The sequence below is a fragment of the Punica granatum genome, chromosome 7, assembly GCF_007655135.1.
Source record: "Punica granatum isolate Tunisia-2019 chromosome 7, ASM765513v2, whole genome shotgun sequence".
Taxonomy (NCBI): Eukaryota; Viridiplantae; Streptophyta; class Magnoliopsida; order Myrtales; family Lythraceae; genus Punica; species Punica granatum.
In genome coordinates, this window is record NC_045133.1 from 17,930,468 (window position 1) to 17,948,010 (window position 17,543).

General features: G+C 38.3%; 1 protein-coding gene across 2 annotated transcripts; it reads left to right on the forward strand.

Moving 5' to 3' along the window:
• The first annotated feature begins 4,236 nt into the window (after positions 1 to 4,236).
• LOC116213727 (protein NLP9-like) lies at positions 4,237 to 10,919 on the forward strand. 2 transcript variants are annotated; one of them, XM_031548768.1, is made up of 6 exons: positions 4,237 to 4,693; positions 4,803 to 6,491; positions 7,206 to 7,250; positions 7,715 to 8,428; positions 8,720 to 8,843; positions 9,162 to 10,919. In XM_031548768.1, the coding sequence occupies exons 2-6, from the start codon at positions 5,583 to 5,585 to the stop codon at positions 10,196 to 10,198; spliced, it is 2,829 nt and encodes a 942-aa protein (XP_031404628.1). In that variant the 5' UTR covers positions 4,237 to 4,693; positions 4,803 to 5,582; the 3' UTR covers positions 10,199 to 10,919. The 2 variants fall into 2 exon arrangements, with proteins under 2 accessions (XP_031404628.1, XP_031404629.1); XM_031548769.1 differs by having other exon boundaries at positions 4,237 to 4,635.
• The last annotated feature ends 6,624 nt before the right edge of the window (positions 10,920 to 17,543 follow it).

Genomic DNA, 17,543 nt, shown 5'->3' on the forward strand with positions numbered 1-17,543 from the left:
AATGTTTGATAAAGTGCACTCGATGCGAGATTCTTCATTGAACTTATATAAAGCTAATAATGATTATGAAAATTTATTTTAAATTTTAAATTATTCTCAATTTCTTTAAAATTATGAATAATTATTGAATAATGAAATCCTTAAAATTATGAGTATTTGTTTTCTTATGAAATAACGATAAGTGATTTATATATTTCTTTGGACATATTTATTTCTTTATTGACAATAATAATTAGTATTTAATTTCTATATTTTATATTAATTTCTTAAAATATTTACTATTGCATATATTTATTTATTTATTTGCAATAATAATTTTATTAAGACATTTCCTATTAGATAATTTAAACTTTATATTGCATATTAATTAATTAAGACATTTACCATTCTATCTCTATATATATTAGGGTACAGCTGTGTATATATATATATATATATAGGGTAAATTACAAAAAAAATCCAAATTTTGTAAAATGTCTCAATTTTGTCCTAAATTTTGTTTTGTAACAAAAAAAACTATAAGTTTTCTAAAATGTCTAAAAAATGACCTCCGTTATAACTTCCGTCAATTTTTGCTGCTGATGGTGGGTCCCTTTAACCGTCCACGTAGGTCACACGTAGGCTAGTGGGTCCCTTTAACAGTTCACGTAGGTCACACGTAGGCAAAAATTGACGGAAGTTATAACGGAGGTCATTTTGAGACATTTTAGAAAACTTATGGTTTTTTTGTTACAAAACAAAATTTAGGACAAAACTGAGACATTTTACAAAACTTGGGTTTTTTTTTGTAATTTGCCCTATATATATATATATATATATTGCTATGCTTATATAGTGAGTTCATTTTTTCGGTGGAATATATAGTGAGTTTCATTCGATTATCTTTAATATTATTCAATAGATTTAATTCATTTTAAATGAATGAAAGGTAACTAAAACTTTGTAAATATACGAAATAATAAAGATTTTCATTAATTGAGAGGAAATCACGCTTTCCAATGTTGAACTAATGGTATTTTTTATTTAGGTAGCATCAAATTAAGTCAAATTACGAAATAGTCATAACAAAAATTATACTATACTTTTTATCAGTGAAAAATCAATATACTATATTTTATTTATTGAAATCCTATTTATATGATGATTATATTTATCATATGATAAGAAGTAGAAGCAAAACTTTCTTTATAATTACGATCATAATAAAATTGTATAGAGTTATATAAAGTAATTTAAGTTTTGCTTAGATAAAATTATCAATTTAGTACAATGTACATGTACTTTTAAAAACAATGTTGTATATCTTATTTATTTAAATCCTAATTATTTTAAGATTATATTAGATTAATACATTTATATTTACTTCCTTTCCATATCTTTTCTACACAATTATAATTACAATCATAGTAAAAAGTGATTATTTGATGCTTATATTAAATTTATACTTTAAATTTAATCATAATAAAAATGTGGAATTAATAAAGTCATTATAAGTTTTAATTAGATAAAACTACTAATTTACGATAATTGTATATGTATTTCAATTGTACCATTATTTCTTACATTGTAATCATATTTATATAAATATGATTCATAATAAAATATAAAATACAATTTTTTTCTTTTTATAAACAAGTTAGATATATTAATTAACTACTTTTAAGTACAAATGAAAAAGACAATAGCACTTCTGTGCATCTTTCATGAAGAAAATCATGTTGATGAGATGTTGTAATCAGTTAGGCTCCGTTTGGTTTCGGAATATAATTTTAGAATCACAATTCTAACTTAACTCTACCCACTACAAAACAAAATAACTCATACAAAATCAAAGAGTGGGCTCCATTTATATAACTTTTTTTCACAACAAAACAACATAACATAAACAAAGTCAAAGGGTGGACTCCATTTATACCACTCAAAATCAAAATCAAAATCTGATTTTAAAATTCTACTATAAAACCAAACGCAACCTTAATCATTTATAGAAAATTGTAATTTAATTTTAAATCTTCATATGATTATTATATGAATATTTTAAGTACTTCAAAGAAATAATTTATAAAAATAAAACATTTATTTTAAGAAAAATTATCATAGTTGGATTTTCCTTTTATTATGAAAAAGAAAAAATTATCATATCATAAACTCGTACAATATACGGGCAAAAAACTATTTCAGTAGTATAAATCAATCTATTATTTAAAGGGCACTTAGAGCTATTAAATTATCGGAAGCCCCTAGAAAGAAGATGACATCACTCTTGGGATTTAAATATATAAAAACAAACATGTTGTAGAAGATAAATAAGCTAAAAATAAATAAATAAATAAATAATAGATAATATGAATATAAATATAAAATATTAGTCTTCATATATTGGAGCTTTCTCTTCGTGCCACGTTATCGAGGGGTTTAGTAATGCTGACATTTGTTGTTGAATATCGTACGGTTTCAAATACTTATTATTTTAAATTAGCAAAAAAAAAATATCACAAGAAAAAAGAAAGAATAAGGTAAATAATAAAAAAGTTAATAAATAAACAAGTAAAATCATAGAGAGCACACCAGTTAACGGTGACAGCTCTTTCTGGGCTGGCGTAAGATTTGAGGAGTAAATAGAAATTAAAAATGAAAGCACTTTGGAATCTAATCCCCCATTTCTTTAACTTACTTCCCTCGTGCCCCTCAAAGATTCTTTAAGATCCCCTTATTTTCTGTAATTATAATAATTAACTGGTCTTCTTTTTTATACATTGCGCGGACGCCAGCTTTTATATATTATAGCTATTTTTTGTAAAATATATTAGAAATATAATGGAATGATGATTTAGAGTTTAATTATTGATGTTTAACAAATTTATTCCTAACTTTTAGTTAATACGTTAAATTGAATATACAAATTTTAATAGTAAATATTACGGCATGGGATATTTTACAATCAAATATAAAAGTAATCGAGTCATGGAAAATATTTTGAAATTGAAACTCGAAAAATGATATGAAAAATATCAACTTGAGTATATCCGAGTTTTTGAGTAGAGTTGAATTTTGATTTTAATTTGTTTGTAATGATTGTATTTTTGAATTATGAGAAAAAATATGAAAAAGTAATGAATAGTTGAGAGAAAGTAATGATTGTGTTGTTGAATTGTAGAAAAAGTAATGATTAATTGAGAGAATTTAGTATTAAAAATTGAATTGAATGGTTAAAAAATTGAAGAAAAATAGAAAAGTAATAATTATGTTGTTGAATTGAAGATAAGTGAAATTAAAGTGGAGTCGAGTTAAAAAAATTTGATTTATCAAATGGGTCCTGAGATTTTTACTTCATTGTATTAGTCCGATGTGCCTACCCTTATAATAATAATAATAATAATAAAAGCTAGGCTAGTGTCATTGTTTTCGAGGGTAGAAAATTCTATTAAATTAATGAAATATAAGAATACTTATCAATTAAAGGGGTTTGTCTAATATATTTAGACAGTACATGACTCATGCATATGTTAGAATTTTTCCAATTAAATTAATGGCCTCTTATTCTTCAGCCAAATAGAAAAAAAAAATAGCTTATTTATGTTACTCTCTAATTACTCGAGGTTAACTTGCGTCCTTGACGTAGATGTCTGTGCATACTTTTCCAAAATATCCAAAATTAGACGTACCAAACTATACGCAAACACGAGCAAACCAATAAAAGTCGAATCAGTATTCTACCCCCTCATTTTAGACTTTTCATATAAAGGCAAAAGTCATAACAACAGATGAGATATTTGCATGCCTCTCTACATCATGGGATGCCTCACGACACGACATGCTCAATCGACTTTCTTTGCGCTGCACGTAGACATCGTCAAACAACATTATGATCGCATAAGGACATAGACAGTCGAAAAAATCCGACCGAAGTACAAAGTAGAAAGACCGAAGTTCTTTAATGTACCAAACGCGCATAGCTCTCCTACGGGTGTCTTCGGCATTTCATGTGCCGCCCCGCAAATGATCCTCTTTTGCTCATTTAATTTCTGCAAAAAGTTTAACCAACCCAACATGACAAATTGACAATGCCTCGATTCGTTCATTCATGTTTCACCAAAAAAAGAAAAGATTCATTCTGAAGCCAAAAGTCACGTAACAGTCGGTCTCAGACAGTCTGGCCTGGTTATCAAGTATATCGGGAAATGCCTAGGCCGAGTGTACGTAACATGTCTTCTGACCCGTAAATTAGTCGAGATGCGCACGAGATGTGAAATCTATGCCCGGGACCAACAAACACGGCCAGTCCGCGATTCACTGCTCTGTTCAGGTCAACGCAGAGAGTGGGAGAGACGCACACCGATTGATAGAGAGAGAGAGAGAGAGAGAGAGATCCAATAGATAACTGCTCCGCTCTCGCAGCTACAGGGGGACGAAGATTCCAATTTCCGGTAACCCATCTCCCCCTTCAGACTCGAGCTCTGTTGCCTTGCCTTTCGCTTCTCTCCTCGACTCTGGGGTTTCCAAAAATAGCCTCTCTCTCTCTCGAATAATAAACAAGTGTTATGCTGGAGGCGGTCGTTGAGTAGCTGAGTTTCGAGGATTCACTCGCGGACACGAGATTCGCTCCTGCAGTCATCCGTCCGCTTCTGGGCATAGGTCGGTGTTCAATCGGGATTCGTGTCTATCGCTGATTTTGGGTTACTTGGTCGTGCGGGTTTGGTTCCTTCTCTGCATCTGGTCAATTGCTCTGTTTTGCCGCACGATTCTCGGGCAATTGCTATTGTTTGAGCAGTCAAAATCTTACTCGTTGTGGTTTTGCGCAGAGGATCTTAGCTACACCCCCAGGACTCAGGACCGAGTGGATTTTCGTCTGCGTCTGTCGAATTCTGTACGTGATTGAATGATTCTGAGGCCGAACTGAAGTACCCAGTTTGGTAATTTTGGTTGGTGAACACGTAGGGTGAAGGGCCTGACGCAAAGATTTATGTGCTGGTGGTTTGCTAGAGGAAGAGTCCGAGGTGGGTCTTCTGGTGTTGCTGATATTAAGGATACATCATACACACACACATACCCACCTATTATTTATTATATATATATATATAATAAAGCTGCGGCCTTCTCGTTTTGCGGTGGATTCTTGCCAGCTTTTGAGGGGGCCTCTGCAGCTTGCAATATTTATCTCTTTAAGGTCATCTCCAGAGCTTTGAAGTGATTTCGTGCTTCGGGATTCTTCATCATAAGTGTCTCCCCGTTTTGCTCTTCCCTCTTTGTGATTCGTGTGGTGGTTTGGCTTCTGATTCTGTTGCTATTTAGGGGGGAAAGCCACGATCTTGCTGTGCCCTTTTGGTGCAGGGGTTCTTAAGACTGCTGGGCAGATCAGTTCGCAGAATTAGGCGTTCTGTTCTAACCCTCCTGAGATCAAAGTTCGGGGTCGATTTCGATACTCTAGGTTGTGGTTTTCTCTTCTTGTCAGATTATCTTGAAGGATCGGGCTGCAAGAGGCCTGAGAAATGGGTTTTGGTGGATTGGCTGACCTGGAGTTTTCTCTGCTAAATCTCTAGCATTTCGTTCCTTCTGGTATTGGTGAAGTTTGTAACTGCCAGATGGAATACCCCTTTTCTTCTAAAGAAAAGGGGATGGGTTATTGGATTGCTCCAGGAGCTCCGGTTGATGGCTCTGGTCTGTTTGATTACGGACCGAGGAATCCGCTCCCTGATGACCCATTTGGTAACTTCACCGATATAATGAACTTTGATTCCTATCCTGGACTTCACAACAGCCCAATGGGAGCAGATCAAATACTCACATCATACACACTACCCAGTTATCCATCTGCGCCTTATGCATCGCCAGACGCAATGGCTTTGTCTGACCATACTCCCCTGAGTAGCTTCTCCGATCAAGGAGGTGGCTTGGGAAGTTCTTCTGGATACAGAGAAAATGTTCAGATCGAGAATTCTCAGGTGGACCCTCCTGAAGAGAATGATTCATCTCGGGCTAGACAGATTGGCTTCCCTGATGGAGTAAATCCCCTGATTCCTCAGCCACTTGCTCGGTCCTTAGATGAAAAGATGCTTAAGGCTCTATCCATGTTTAAGGAATTCTCAGGAGGTGGGATTTTGGCGCAAGTGTGGGTCCCGATAAGGCATGGTGACCAGTTCTATCTCAGCACCTGTGAGCAGCCCTACTTGCTTGACAAGGTGCTCGAGGGTTACAGAGAAGTCTCAAGGGCATTCACCTTCTCAGCAGAGGGAAAACCAGGTTCTTATCCTGGGCTACCAGGGCGTGTCTTTATGTCAAGGGTTCCTGAGTGGACTTCGAATGTGATTTATTACAATCACAGTGAGTATTTACGGGTCAAACATGCGGTCGAACATAATATTCGCGGTTGCATTGCTTTGCCGGTGTTTGACTCTAATGAGATTTCGTGCTGTGCTGTGCTGGAACTGGTCACAATGAAGGAAAAACCCAACTTCGATTCAGAGATGGAGAAAGTTTGCACTGCACTTCAGGTCAGTTCTCTCTATTCTTGTTTGTCTTTATAACAAATAATATATCATTACGTTTCAAAGTATTAGGATCTGAGTAAGAGACGCCTTTTTGCTGCCTTTTCTGCTCCCATTTCTCACTTATGAGTTAAAGTTTCATGATTGGCTTAACATTCTCGGGTTGCCTCTTTGGTTTTAAATATTGCAGAATGAAAGTTCCTGTTTTGTTCTGAGACATTGTTCAAATAATGTAATTTTTGCAATGGGATTTCAAATAATATGGCAGCTAAGTCCATGGTTTACGCCCCTTTCTCTTGTTTCTAATTTCCTTCCTTTTATACTCTCACAAGATGCACGCGTCTTAAGTGTATGTTATCTTAGTGGTTTGAGTAGGGTACGTGTCCTTCCCTTTCCATTTCTCCAAGGTGATAAAGTATCTGTCTTCTAAATTTCTCTTTTGTGGCAGTGGCTTCTATTACTTAGTGGCTCAAGTAATAAATCAAACTTGTCACATCTGAGACAACAATTTCCACGCACTTTCTACAGTTGTGGTGTAGTAGTTATTGTCAACATGAGATCTGTTCCAAGATGGTTCTAAGAATTGAAGACATTTATTTTTCCCTTCTTGTGTTTGTGAAGAGTTGGTTTTCCACTACTCTGCGCTCTTAAATCATTCAAATGCATGAACTTTAATTGTATCACCATTCCTGATTAACTGTTTTGACTAAATCTTTGCAGGCAGTAAACCTGCGGACATCTCCACCATCTCGACTCCGTCCACAGGTATTTATTCATTTTTATTCCTTCATCATTACAAACACGTCAATTCCTTCAATCAGATTATAAGTTGAAAATATGTTAAAAGATTAAAAGTGCAATAAGTTGTTTAACGAGCTTTGAAATGCTCTACTGATTGCATATTCCTGCTAGCTCAAGCCTTTTCAGGAGAATTGGTTAAATGTATGGTATGAAAATGCATATTGTAGCTCCAAATATCGATATGGAAATAAAAGAAAATTTATGAAATCCCTGTTCGTGTTTATTAATTTTGTACTATTTCGTGTCATCTTAATTTTGCCTGGATAATGTTAATTTTGAGTTGTGCGTGACATATGTCGTTAGTGTACCTTTCCTACCTGAGTGGAATTCAGGGAAGTTGATCAGCTAGAGTAATAACTGAGAATTTGAACAATCATTGCATGAATCTATTGCTGTTCATTGATGCCACTTCTTATTCTTGTTTCCAGTGCCTCTCTCGGAACCAGAGGGCTGCTCTAGCCGAAATAACTGATGTTTTACGCGCAGTGTGCCATGCACACAGGTTCCCACTAGCACTGACATGGATTCCATGTGTCTTCATTGAGGAACCGACTGATGAGATCATACAAGTCCAAGTTCGGGAAGGAAACAAAGACCCTAACCGCAAGTGCATCCTCTGCATTGAGGACTCAGCTTGCTACGTGAATGATAAGTCAATGGAGGGATTTGTCCATGCCTGTGTGGAGCACTACCTTGAAGAAGGGCAAGGGATAGCGGGAAAAGCCCTCCAGTCAAGCCATCCCTTCTTTTATCCTGATGTTAAGAGCTATGATATAAGGGACTACCCGCTCGTTCACCACGCCCGTAGGTTTGGTTTGAGTGCTGCTGTTGCAATTCGCTTAAGGAGCACTTACACAGGAGATAATGATTATGTACTTGAGTTTTTTCTTCCTGTAAACATAAAGGGGAGTGCAGAGCAACAGCTTTTGTTGGATAACCTCTCACGAACGATGCAGAGGATTTGTAAAACCCTGAGGACGGTCTCAGAAGCAGAATTGGTTAGTGGCACCGAAATGGAGGTTGCGGATAATGTTCCTCCAGCTGCTGTTTCTAGAAGGGCTTCTAGTACAGTTTTATCAGGCTCGACTAGTGGGCCCAGTCCAAGGAGTGACGGGTTGGACTCTGATGGACCTTGTGAACAGGTATGGTTCTTGGCCATGACAAACGTAGATCAGTGCTAAAATTGGTGAAAACCGTTTTGCTTAATCAAATACCAGTAGTCTCAGTAGTTTGCTTTGGTACCCAATCTCAAATGATGAGTAATTTTAGTTGGATATATTGAATTGGAGTGAAGTGATTCTAATTAAAGAAAGTATTCTCATTCTTTAGTTAATGTGTATTTTCGATTTATTTGATTATGCTTTTCATTTTATTATATGTTATATATACTGTTGATAGAGTATTTCTCAGAGACTTCCTTCAAAATGTTGCAGATGGCAAGTGGGTCAAACAGGCAGCAAGAGAAAAAGAGGAGTACAGCAGAGAAAACTGTAAGCTTGAGCGTTCTTCAGCAGTACTTCTCAGGGAGTCTTAAGGACGCTGCTAAAAGCATTGGAGGTATTGCTCCAACAAGTTCCATGTCCTCAATTGTGAGAATGACTTGCGGCTTATAGAATTGTACTTAGTTAATGGGAAGACCATTCGAGTTTAACCCATCGAGTCGGACAGTTTGATCCTCTTCCTGGTGAACTTTATTTGAACCTCATCCACTTTGCGGACAAAATTATTAGATATATAATTTTATATTAGTTTTACCAGTTTGACCCGTTAAGCCCCCACTTGAATTCTTTATCGAGGAATACAATGCGTGGACAAATCAAATTCTGAGCCGTTAATGTGGTACTGACAGAGATCTATTTTCTGCTTTTTTGTCAGTTTGCCCAACTACTCTCAAAAGGATTTGCAGACAGCATGGAATCTCAAGATGGCCATCTCGCAAGATAAATAAAGTGAACAGATCACTTCGGAAAATCCAGACAGTCCTCGATTCAGTTCAAGGCGTGGATGGTGGACTGAAATTCGACCCGACGACTGGTGGGTTTGTGGCAGCAGGTCCCATCTCCCAGGAAGTTGATGTCCAGAAGAACCTCCTCTTCCCTGACAAGAACCCTAGTCTTGGAAAAAATGCCGAGGTATTCATCAGAGAAAGCAGCTCGATTCCTAGCATCAACGGTGAGAGTTCCATGATCAAATTGGAAGAGGACGAGTGTTGTGTTGGTAGAAATCCTCAAGGAGAAGGAAACAAAGCTATAAACCTGGACAAAAGCCAACCCATTCCATGGATCGGGCCTCAGAATCCTTCTCTGGACTCCTACTTCCCTAAACTGGGCAAGAACTCTCCCCCGAAGGTCGGGGATCCTCACTTTCTTCTAGTTAATTCTGGGTGCCCAAGCACTTATATCGCTGCTGTGGCGGAAGATATGGACGCTGGAGTGGAGATCGACAACGGGGCTGTTGTCCATACAAGGCCCACTTCCTTGAGCATGACAGACTCTTCTAATGTGTCGGGCTCAATGATGCATGGGAGTTCCTCGAGTTCCCAGAGCTTTGAGGAAGGGAAGCAGGGTTCTTGTAAGCCTGAAGCAAATTGCTGTGACAGTGGGACAAAAATCACCGTGAAGGCCACTTACAAGGACGATACGATTCGGTTCAAGTTCAACCCAAGTGCAGGTTGCTTTCAACTATATGAGGAGGTCTCGAAGAGATTTAAGATTGCTAATGGAACATTCCAGCTTAAGTACTTGGACGATGAGGATGAGTGGGTTATGTTAGTCAGCGAATCCGACCTCCAGGAGTGTCTCGAGGTTTTAGAATCTTCAGGTACCCAGAGCGTGAAGTTTCTTGTTAGGGACCTCCCTGCTGCAATGGGCAGCTCAGGCAGCAGTAATTGCTTCTTAACAGGTAGCTCGTAATGAGAAACTTGAGAATGGCAATGCCCCATTATGCTGTCCTCATCTTACCTGGACCCAGTCTGAAACGGGGAGTTTGTCTCTGTTTCTTTAAGGAACTGTCTCGGTTCTTTGCGAGCTGTTGGATCAACTTTCTACAGTGAAAACCAACATCACAGAAAGTAGATCTAACAGCATCCACGGTACAAGGGACGGCTTCTTATGAAGAAGGCATCCTTTCGACTTAGTCAATCACAAGGATTGACTACTGGGACGTCTAGCGAAGGTTATGATCATAACCATCTCGGTCGGATTGTTGTGATTGATATGTTGTGAAGAAATCTCCGTGGACAGTGTCTAAGGAATCTTCCACCTGCGCTGACCCAGGTTTGATCTTCAGAGAGAGAAATTCCGAGGGCTGGGGAGGAGGCACAGAAGGGAGAGTGTAGTATGGAGCTTTGTTGTTTGCTTGTGTGTTGTTTTAGTGTAAAATATGTACATGATTAGGAAACAAGAGAAGGGACTGAGATAGTGTTTTACTTTTGTAGGGGAAAGGGGGAAAGAAAGCAAATAGAAAAGTAAAACATGTGAGGCCTTTGTAATGCTTTTTTCATGGTAGCTCTTCTAGTTGAATTAAGATGATGATACTTAGTTGTATATAATTTTATTAAGAAAAAGATAAAATATAGGGACAAGGAAAATAAAAAATAATAAAGAGCAACAATGAAAGGCTTGATATTTTGTACTTCTTGTGCATCGCTTCTTTTCTTTCATATGCTTTGCTTGAATATAGGGAAAATGTAGGGAAAAAGAAGGAGAGGGAAGGAAAGCTATATTGAATTTTCAAAAATTCCCTTACAAAATCTGCTTCTCCTTCCTCTTATTTTCTATCTTTTTCGATTTAATCGGATGATCAATGTTTTGACTTTTGCTTTTCAGTTTGGGAGTTCCTCTGCTCTGCAATGTTTGGGCTCTCTGAGAATATTTTCGGTATCATAAAAAGTTAATTTGATGATTCTTTTAAGTATTGTTTCACCAAAAGTTAAGAACGAATTCGTCCAATATAGATTATTTATCTTATGGATTTGCGTATGCATAATTTATCAGACTTCTAGAGTACGAGATTCACCCGACTAGTATGACTGTCTCAATTATGCCCTTAATAGTTCGGGCTAGTTAAGGCATTGTATTCCATCAACAATCCTGGCGAGCCCGTCGTGGAGACGCCGGCCGGAACTACGGGGAAGCAAATTTAGAGAATTAACTTTATGGGGGGGAAAATTGATGCCTAATATAGCTTAATGTCAAATTCGAATGTTTAAATAGTCTCGAGTCCCTACATGGATTATAATTTTCCCCCTCCAATACATTCATGAAAGTTGAATGAAATTTTCTCCTGACAAATCCATGGCCACTGGCGATGTTCGGGGGATACTGCTGCCTTAGCTCCCAGTTCTTGATATTTTCTGGATATTATGCTGAGGTTAATTTCCACATTAATTAATCGTAATGAGCCCAAGAGAACTCATAGAATCTTCTTTTACAAAATATCTTACATTGAGCGATCGGAAACCGAATCAAATTTTGTCATACGAGAGTAAAAGCTCTCTCCTGTCCATACAACATTTGTGGATTTGGCGTCTGAAAATTGCCATGTTCTCCTGTTTTCTTCCCAGCCCGTTGCAAGGTCGTTACTGATATCTGCAAGTCCGATGGCTATTTCTAGCGCTTGAAGAGCGGCAACTAAGGTTCGAGATGACCGGACAGCAAGTCATTGTTCTTCTTTTCCTCTTTACTACTTCCAATATTTTAAAGGGTTAATTACCTAAAAAAACACGATTTTTACACATTTTTCTAAATGTAACACGACCTTTGGAAAATAATACAAAAATGCACGACCTTTGCATTTTTTCCTAAATGTAGCATGACCTTTGAAGAGTAGCCGTATGGATTGTATGGACCATACGGACTGTACTGATCGCATGGACATGATAGATAGCAACAGCTGCAGCATTTTTCACAGACAGCTACAACCCTTATTCTCTGTAACAGCAGCTTCCCGAACCATTAAAATGACATCTTCATGTTTTTCCTCGATCTTTATTCTTTCCAATGAGTCTAAGCAGCTTCGAAATGTCTGCAGAACATTGAAAAAATGCGAGACATGCACAAACAATCTCCACCGTGGCTTGTATTTTTCATAGCTACTTAAATAATATGCTCATTATGCCTCCTCTGCCGAAGGCTCCTCCGCTCCTAGCTCGATCTATGCAGGATACCTACCAAGCCCATGCAACTCTTGAACTTGACAATGAGCAAAGACTTGGTCATCATATCAGGTGGATTATCATTTGTGCTAATCTTCTGAACCTAAACATCCCCTTGAGCCACTGCATCTCAAACGAAGTGATACTTAAAGTCAATGTGTTTCGCCCTCTTCTGATGCATATGATCCTTGGTGAGATGTACAACACTCCGACTATCGCAATACACAACAGTCGCTTCTTCATTCATAACTAGCTCCCCGAATAAGCCTCTCAACCAAATGGCTTCCTTCACAACCTCTGTGGTTGTTATATATTATGCTTTTGTAGTCTATAATGCCACCGTAACTTGTAGCGTAGCCTTCCAACTAATAGCACAGTCATCGAAGGCAACATGATAGCCTATGAGAGATCTTCTTCGGTTTAAATCTCTTGCATAATCAGAGTTTACGTAGCCAACTAGACTCTTCGAGCTTCTCCCAAACTCCAAACAAATATCAAAAGTGCCCTGCAAATACCTCAAGATCCAGCTAACAGCTTGCTAGGGTAACTTCCCAGGCCTAGCCATTTATCTACTCACTACACTAATAGCATGTGAAATATCGGGGCGAACGCAAACCATTGCGTACATCAAACTACCGATTGCACTGGAGTAGGGAAAGTTAAACGTGTACCTTTCTTCCTCATCTATTTGTGGTGACGCTAAAGCCAAAAGTTTAAAGTCTGCAGCTAGAGGAGTATCGATCGACTTTGAATCATGCATCGGAAAACGCTCCAGGACCTTGATGTATCTCTACTGCGATAGAAATAGCTTTCCTAGGCACCGATCTCAAAATCTCCATCCCCGAAATTTTCTTGGTTGCACCAAGATCCTTCATCTCAAATTTAAAGTTAAGCATGGCCTTCAATAGGTCAATCTCGAATTAGTCCTTAGCAGTAATTAACATATCATCCCCATAAAGCAGTAAACACGTGAACGACCCATCATCAAGGCTACGCAAATAAACGCAACTATCGTACTTGCTTCTAACAAAATCAATGCTTAACATGAGTAGTCAAGTTTCTTATACCACTGTCGAGCAGACTGCTCCATGCCATATATGAATTTTCTCAAGAGGCAAACGTGATCTACCTTGCCTTCAAGCTACTGCATATACATGTCCTCTTCTAAATCACCATGCAGAAAAGCAGTCTTCACATCTAACTGCTCCAACTCAAGGTTGTCCAATGCAACAAGAGCAAGTAACGCTTGAATGGACGTGTGCTTCACCATTGGAAAGAAAACATCGTGGAAATCAACTCCCTCCATCTGATTGTAGCCCTTTGTGACCAACCTTGCCTTATATCTGGTGCCTTTAGGACTCGATCCTTCTTTCTTCTTATACTCCCACTTACAGCCAACAATCTTCTTCCCAGTGAGTGTTTTAACAAGCTACCAAGTCTTGCTTTCTATAGGGACTCCATTTCCTCTTCTATAGCCACAAGCCACTTGCTGGAATCAGGAGCTTGAACTGGTAACTTGTTGGATCAAGTGAATCAATGCTCTTGGCAATGCTTAAGGCATATGCAACCATATTTTCAATGCCGAATCTCTGAAGTCGATTGATTTGTCGTCTCTCCCTCTCTCGAGCTAACATGTAATTCTGTAATTGAGGCGGAGAAGATGCCTCTGAGCTAGACAGAGACTCTGTTTGATCTAGAGTATCTGCAACAATCTCCTCCTGCTTAAGAGAACTTCCAACCTCAAACTCCACCTTACTCGAAACACCCTGCTTTCATGTGTCAACAAGAACAAGAAACTCCTTTCTCAAGTGAAGCATCGCAGATTCATTAAAAGTGACATCCTACTAACAATAAATTTCTTAGTCTCACGGCACCACAATCTATAGCCCATCACACTGGATGCAAAATCAAGAAATATACGTTTAACAGCTTTAGGTTCTAGCTTGCTATCATTAACTCGTGCATAAGCAGGACATCTGAACACTCTCAAGTAGAGTTCTATTCATTCTCTCTGCAATGTCGTTCTGCTGTAGGGTATCGACAACTATGCGGTGTCGATCAATTCCTCCTTTCTTTCAATATTCATTAAAAACGGCCCCATAAAACTCGAGACCATTATCAGTCCTCAACCTCTTCACAATCTTCCCTATCTCCTTCTCCAGTAAAGTCTTCCACTGCTTGAAGGTCTCATAAACCTCATCCTTGTGCTTCAGAAAGTAGACCCAAACTTTCATGGAGTAGTCATTAATAAAAGTCTGGAGGTATACGCAACCTTCTTTGGAGGTAACTTGGGCCGCCGGGCCCCAAAAATCGAAATGAATGTAGTCAAGGGTGCCTCTCGTTCTATGCATTGCCGTACCAAAATTGGCATGCTTCTGTTTTCCATAAATGCAATGCTTGCAGAAATCTAACTTCCCAACTCTTGGATTCGGGAAGAGACCTCTCTTACTCAAAACGGTCATACTTGCCTCACTCATATGACCAAGATGCATATGCCACAATCGAGTTGAGTCCGACTGTGTAATAGACGAGGACACCGTTGTTGCTCCAGTCGCTGTTGAACCCTAAAGAACATATAAGATGCTGGTCTTCTGACCTCTCGTCAACACGAGAGCTCCACGAGATACTTCATGCCGTTAGACTCAATGACAACCTTGCAACCATTCAAGTCAAGAACACTCGAGGAGATAAGATTCTTCTTCAAGTCAAGTACGTGCCTAACATTCGATAGAGTTCTAAAGACACTGTCGTGCATCCTGATCTGAACCATATTGATACCGACTGTCTTACAGGCTGCATTATTTCCCCTAAACACTACTCCACCATCAAGAGATTTATAAGTGGAGAACTAGTCCCTGTACATGTGGTACGAACACCCAGAGTCTAGAATCCATTGTGACATAAACTTAGACTTCTCAGTTGTAGTCACTAGCAACACATCATCATCCTCGTTCTCGGCTACGCTAGCATTAGCTACATTAGCCTTTTGTTTCCCTTTCTCATCGCCCTCAGCCTTATGCTTGTTCTTCAATTTGCCAAGAAATCAAAATATGCTTTTAAGCCCTAAAAATCAAAAAAGAAATTATCATGCATTTTTTTGCCAAGAAATTATTGTGCATTTACACCAAAAAAATTTAAAGTATAAAATCTTTTAGCAAAATCTTAGATGTGAGTATGATAAATGGAGAAAATTCATGATTAGGAGAAGTTACCCTTAGTGCCAGGGGCCCGACCTTACTCGAATCTGGATTAACCGGGCTATTATACATCCAGATAAATCTTATGAGACTATTCATAGGATATCTAGCAAATATTTTAATATCTATATGTATATATGAAAATTGTGCGAAATAATATAATCAATAGCGAAAACAATATATTCACCCAAGCAAATGCCAAAAATAATAATAATAGACCGAACATTGTAAATAAAATGTGTTTTACTTTATTTCTAGACGGAGCTGACTGTTCACCCCTTTAAGCTTCCTCAATTCCTCTTCTATAGCCACATCACACAATATATATATATATATATATATATGTGTGTGTGTATCCATCAATATATCTCAGAACAAAATATGTTTCCAAATATTTTGGACGGGGTCAGCGATCTTGCCACAAGCTCAAAGTTATAATATATATAAAAGGAAAATAGCCTAGAAATGTATAACGTCTATCAATTTTTCAAAAATTGAGTAGAAAATGCACCAGGTTTCATTTCGTTATCACATTTATCAGATCGTCATTGGGTCCGTCAATTTAGCTGACGTAGCAGATAACGATACATACGTGGTAGACGGATTTCCTACCTGGTTGTTATCCTCTATCATGCTGGACGAATACCCCATCTTACCCCTCAACTTCCCCATCTCCAAAGCACCCTAATATGAGCAAAAATGCCTTTTCTCCGAGCTGGTCATAGTTGGTCAATTTTGACCATTTTGACCTCCTTCTTCTTCCTCCCCGTAATCATAATGCCACCCCTTCCTCTGTTGTTGCTTATGCTTCCGGTTCTTCGTCATCTTCTTCCTATGCTGCTGCTGCTTCGAGGTCAGGAGGATGAATGTGGGGGCAATGCCGAGCCGAAGAAGCTCTGCGTCGCTCTCTCTCTCTGTGTCACTTCCTCCCTCTCCTGAAAAGCAGGGCATCAATGGTCGTTAAGCTTCCCTGAACTCCGGCACCGGCTCCTCCTCTTCCTCTTCAGCTCGTAACAGAGCCCAGCTTCACAACCGGCTTCTCCTTTTCCTCTTCAGCTCGTAACAGAGCCCAGACAGGGTGCAAATTGGAGAAGTCGACAGATGTTGACTCACATGGCCGTCATCTTCGAATAATAGCTATTATGGAAAATATTTTTTCCATCAATTGTCTGTAACATATACGTTACGTGTGTATATTTATTAGGGTAGACTTTCTTTATTTTGTTCCTTCCAAATTTTAGGATTTCTTTCTTATACTAAGAACATGTATCCTGCCGATATCTTTATGTTGATCAATGAATGAATATGAGCAATTCAATTCAGTTCTCCCCTTAATAATAGCCATTCATAATTCCCAAGTTTTGTCTTACATTCAGTTCAGAACTTCATACAATCGATCGTGGTAGAGCAGCAAGCTTGTGGTTGAAGGTGAAGAGCAGAGCAGAACAGAGCATAGAAGAGAGACAATGCTTCGAGGCAAGAAGACGAGAGAGAAAATGCAGAGACGATGTTGATGAGGAGGAGGAGAAGGGTAGATTTTGAGGTGGAGACATGAAAGTGTTCGGTTGCTAGAGGCTCTTGCAAGAAGGGTCCCCGACATGGTCGTGGCGCTGCCGATCAAGGCCACTACATGGTGTCTGCACCTCTGGAAACACGACAGCACGAGGTTGCTAACCGTTTAACGATGGCGGGGTCGAGGGGAGGGCTCTGCTATCCGCGTCGGGTCGAGGGCCCTTCTTGTGGCCTTGCATTTGGGTGCTGGTGAGCTGAGGAGGTTATACACCATTTTCTCAAATATAAAATATATAATATTTAAATCTAATTAGTTATAATAGATAACAATTTAGTTTTTACATACATTTTTTAATTGGAAAATTACGGATAAAAGGCATTAGAGGCATTTAA

What these genes read in the sequence shown, in the direction of transcription:
- LOC116213727 (XM_031548768.1), top strand. Translation starts at nt 5,583, where the DNA reads ATGGAATACCCCTTTTCTTCTAAAGAAAAGGGGATGGGTTATTGGATT. An exon ending in CTGATGGACCTTGTGAACAG is followed by an intron (nt 8,429 to 8,719) that starts GTATGGTTCTTG and finishes AAAATGTTGCAG; the next exon opens with ATGGCAAGTGGGTCAAACAG. An exon ending in CGCTGCTAAAAGCATTGGAG is followed by an intron (nt 8,844 to 9,161) that starts GTATTGCTCCAA and finishes CTTTTTTGTCAG; the next exon opens with TTTGCCCAACTACTCTCAAA.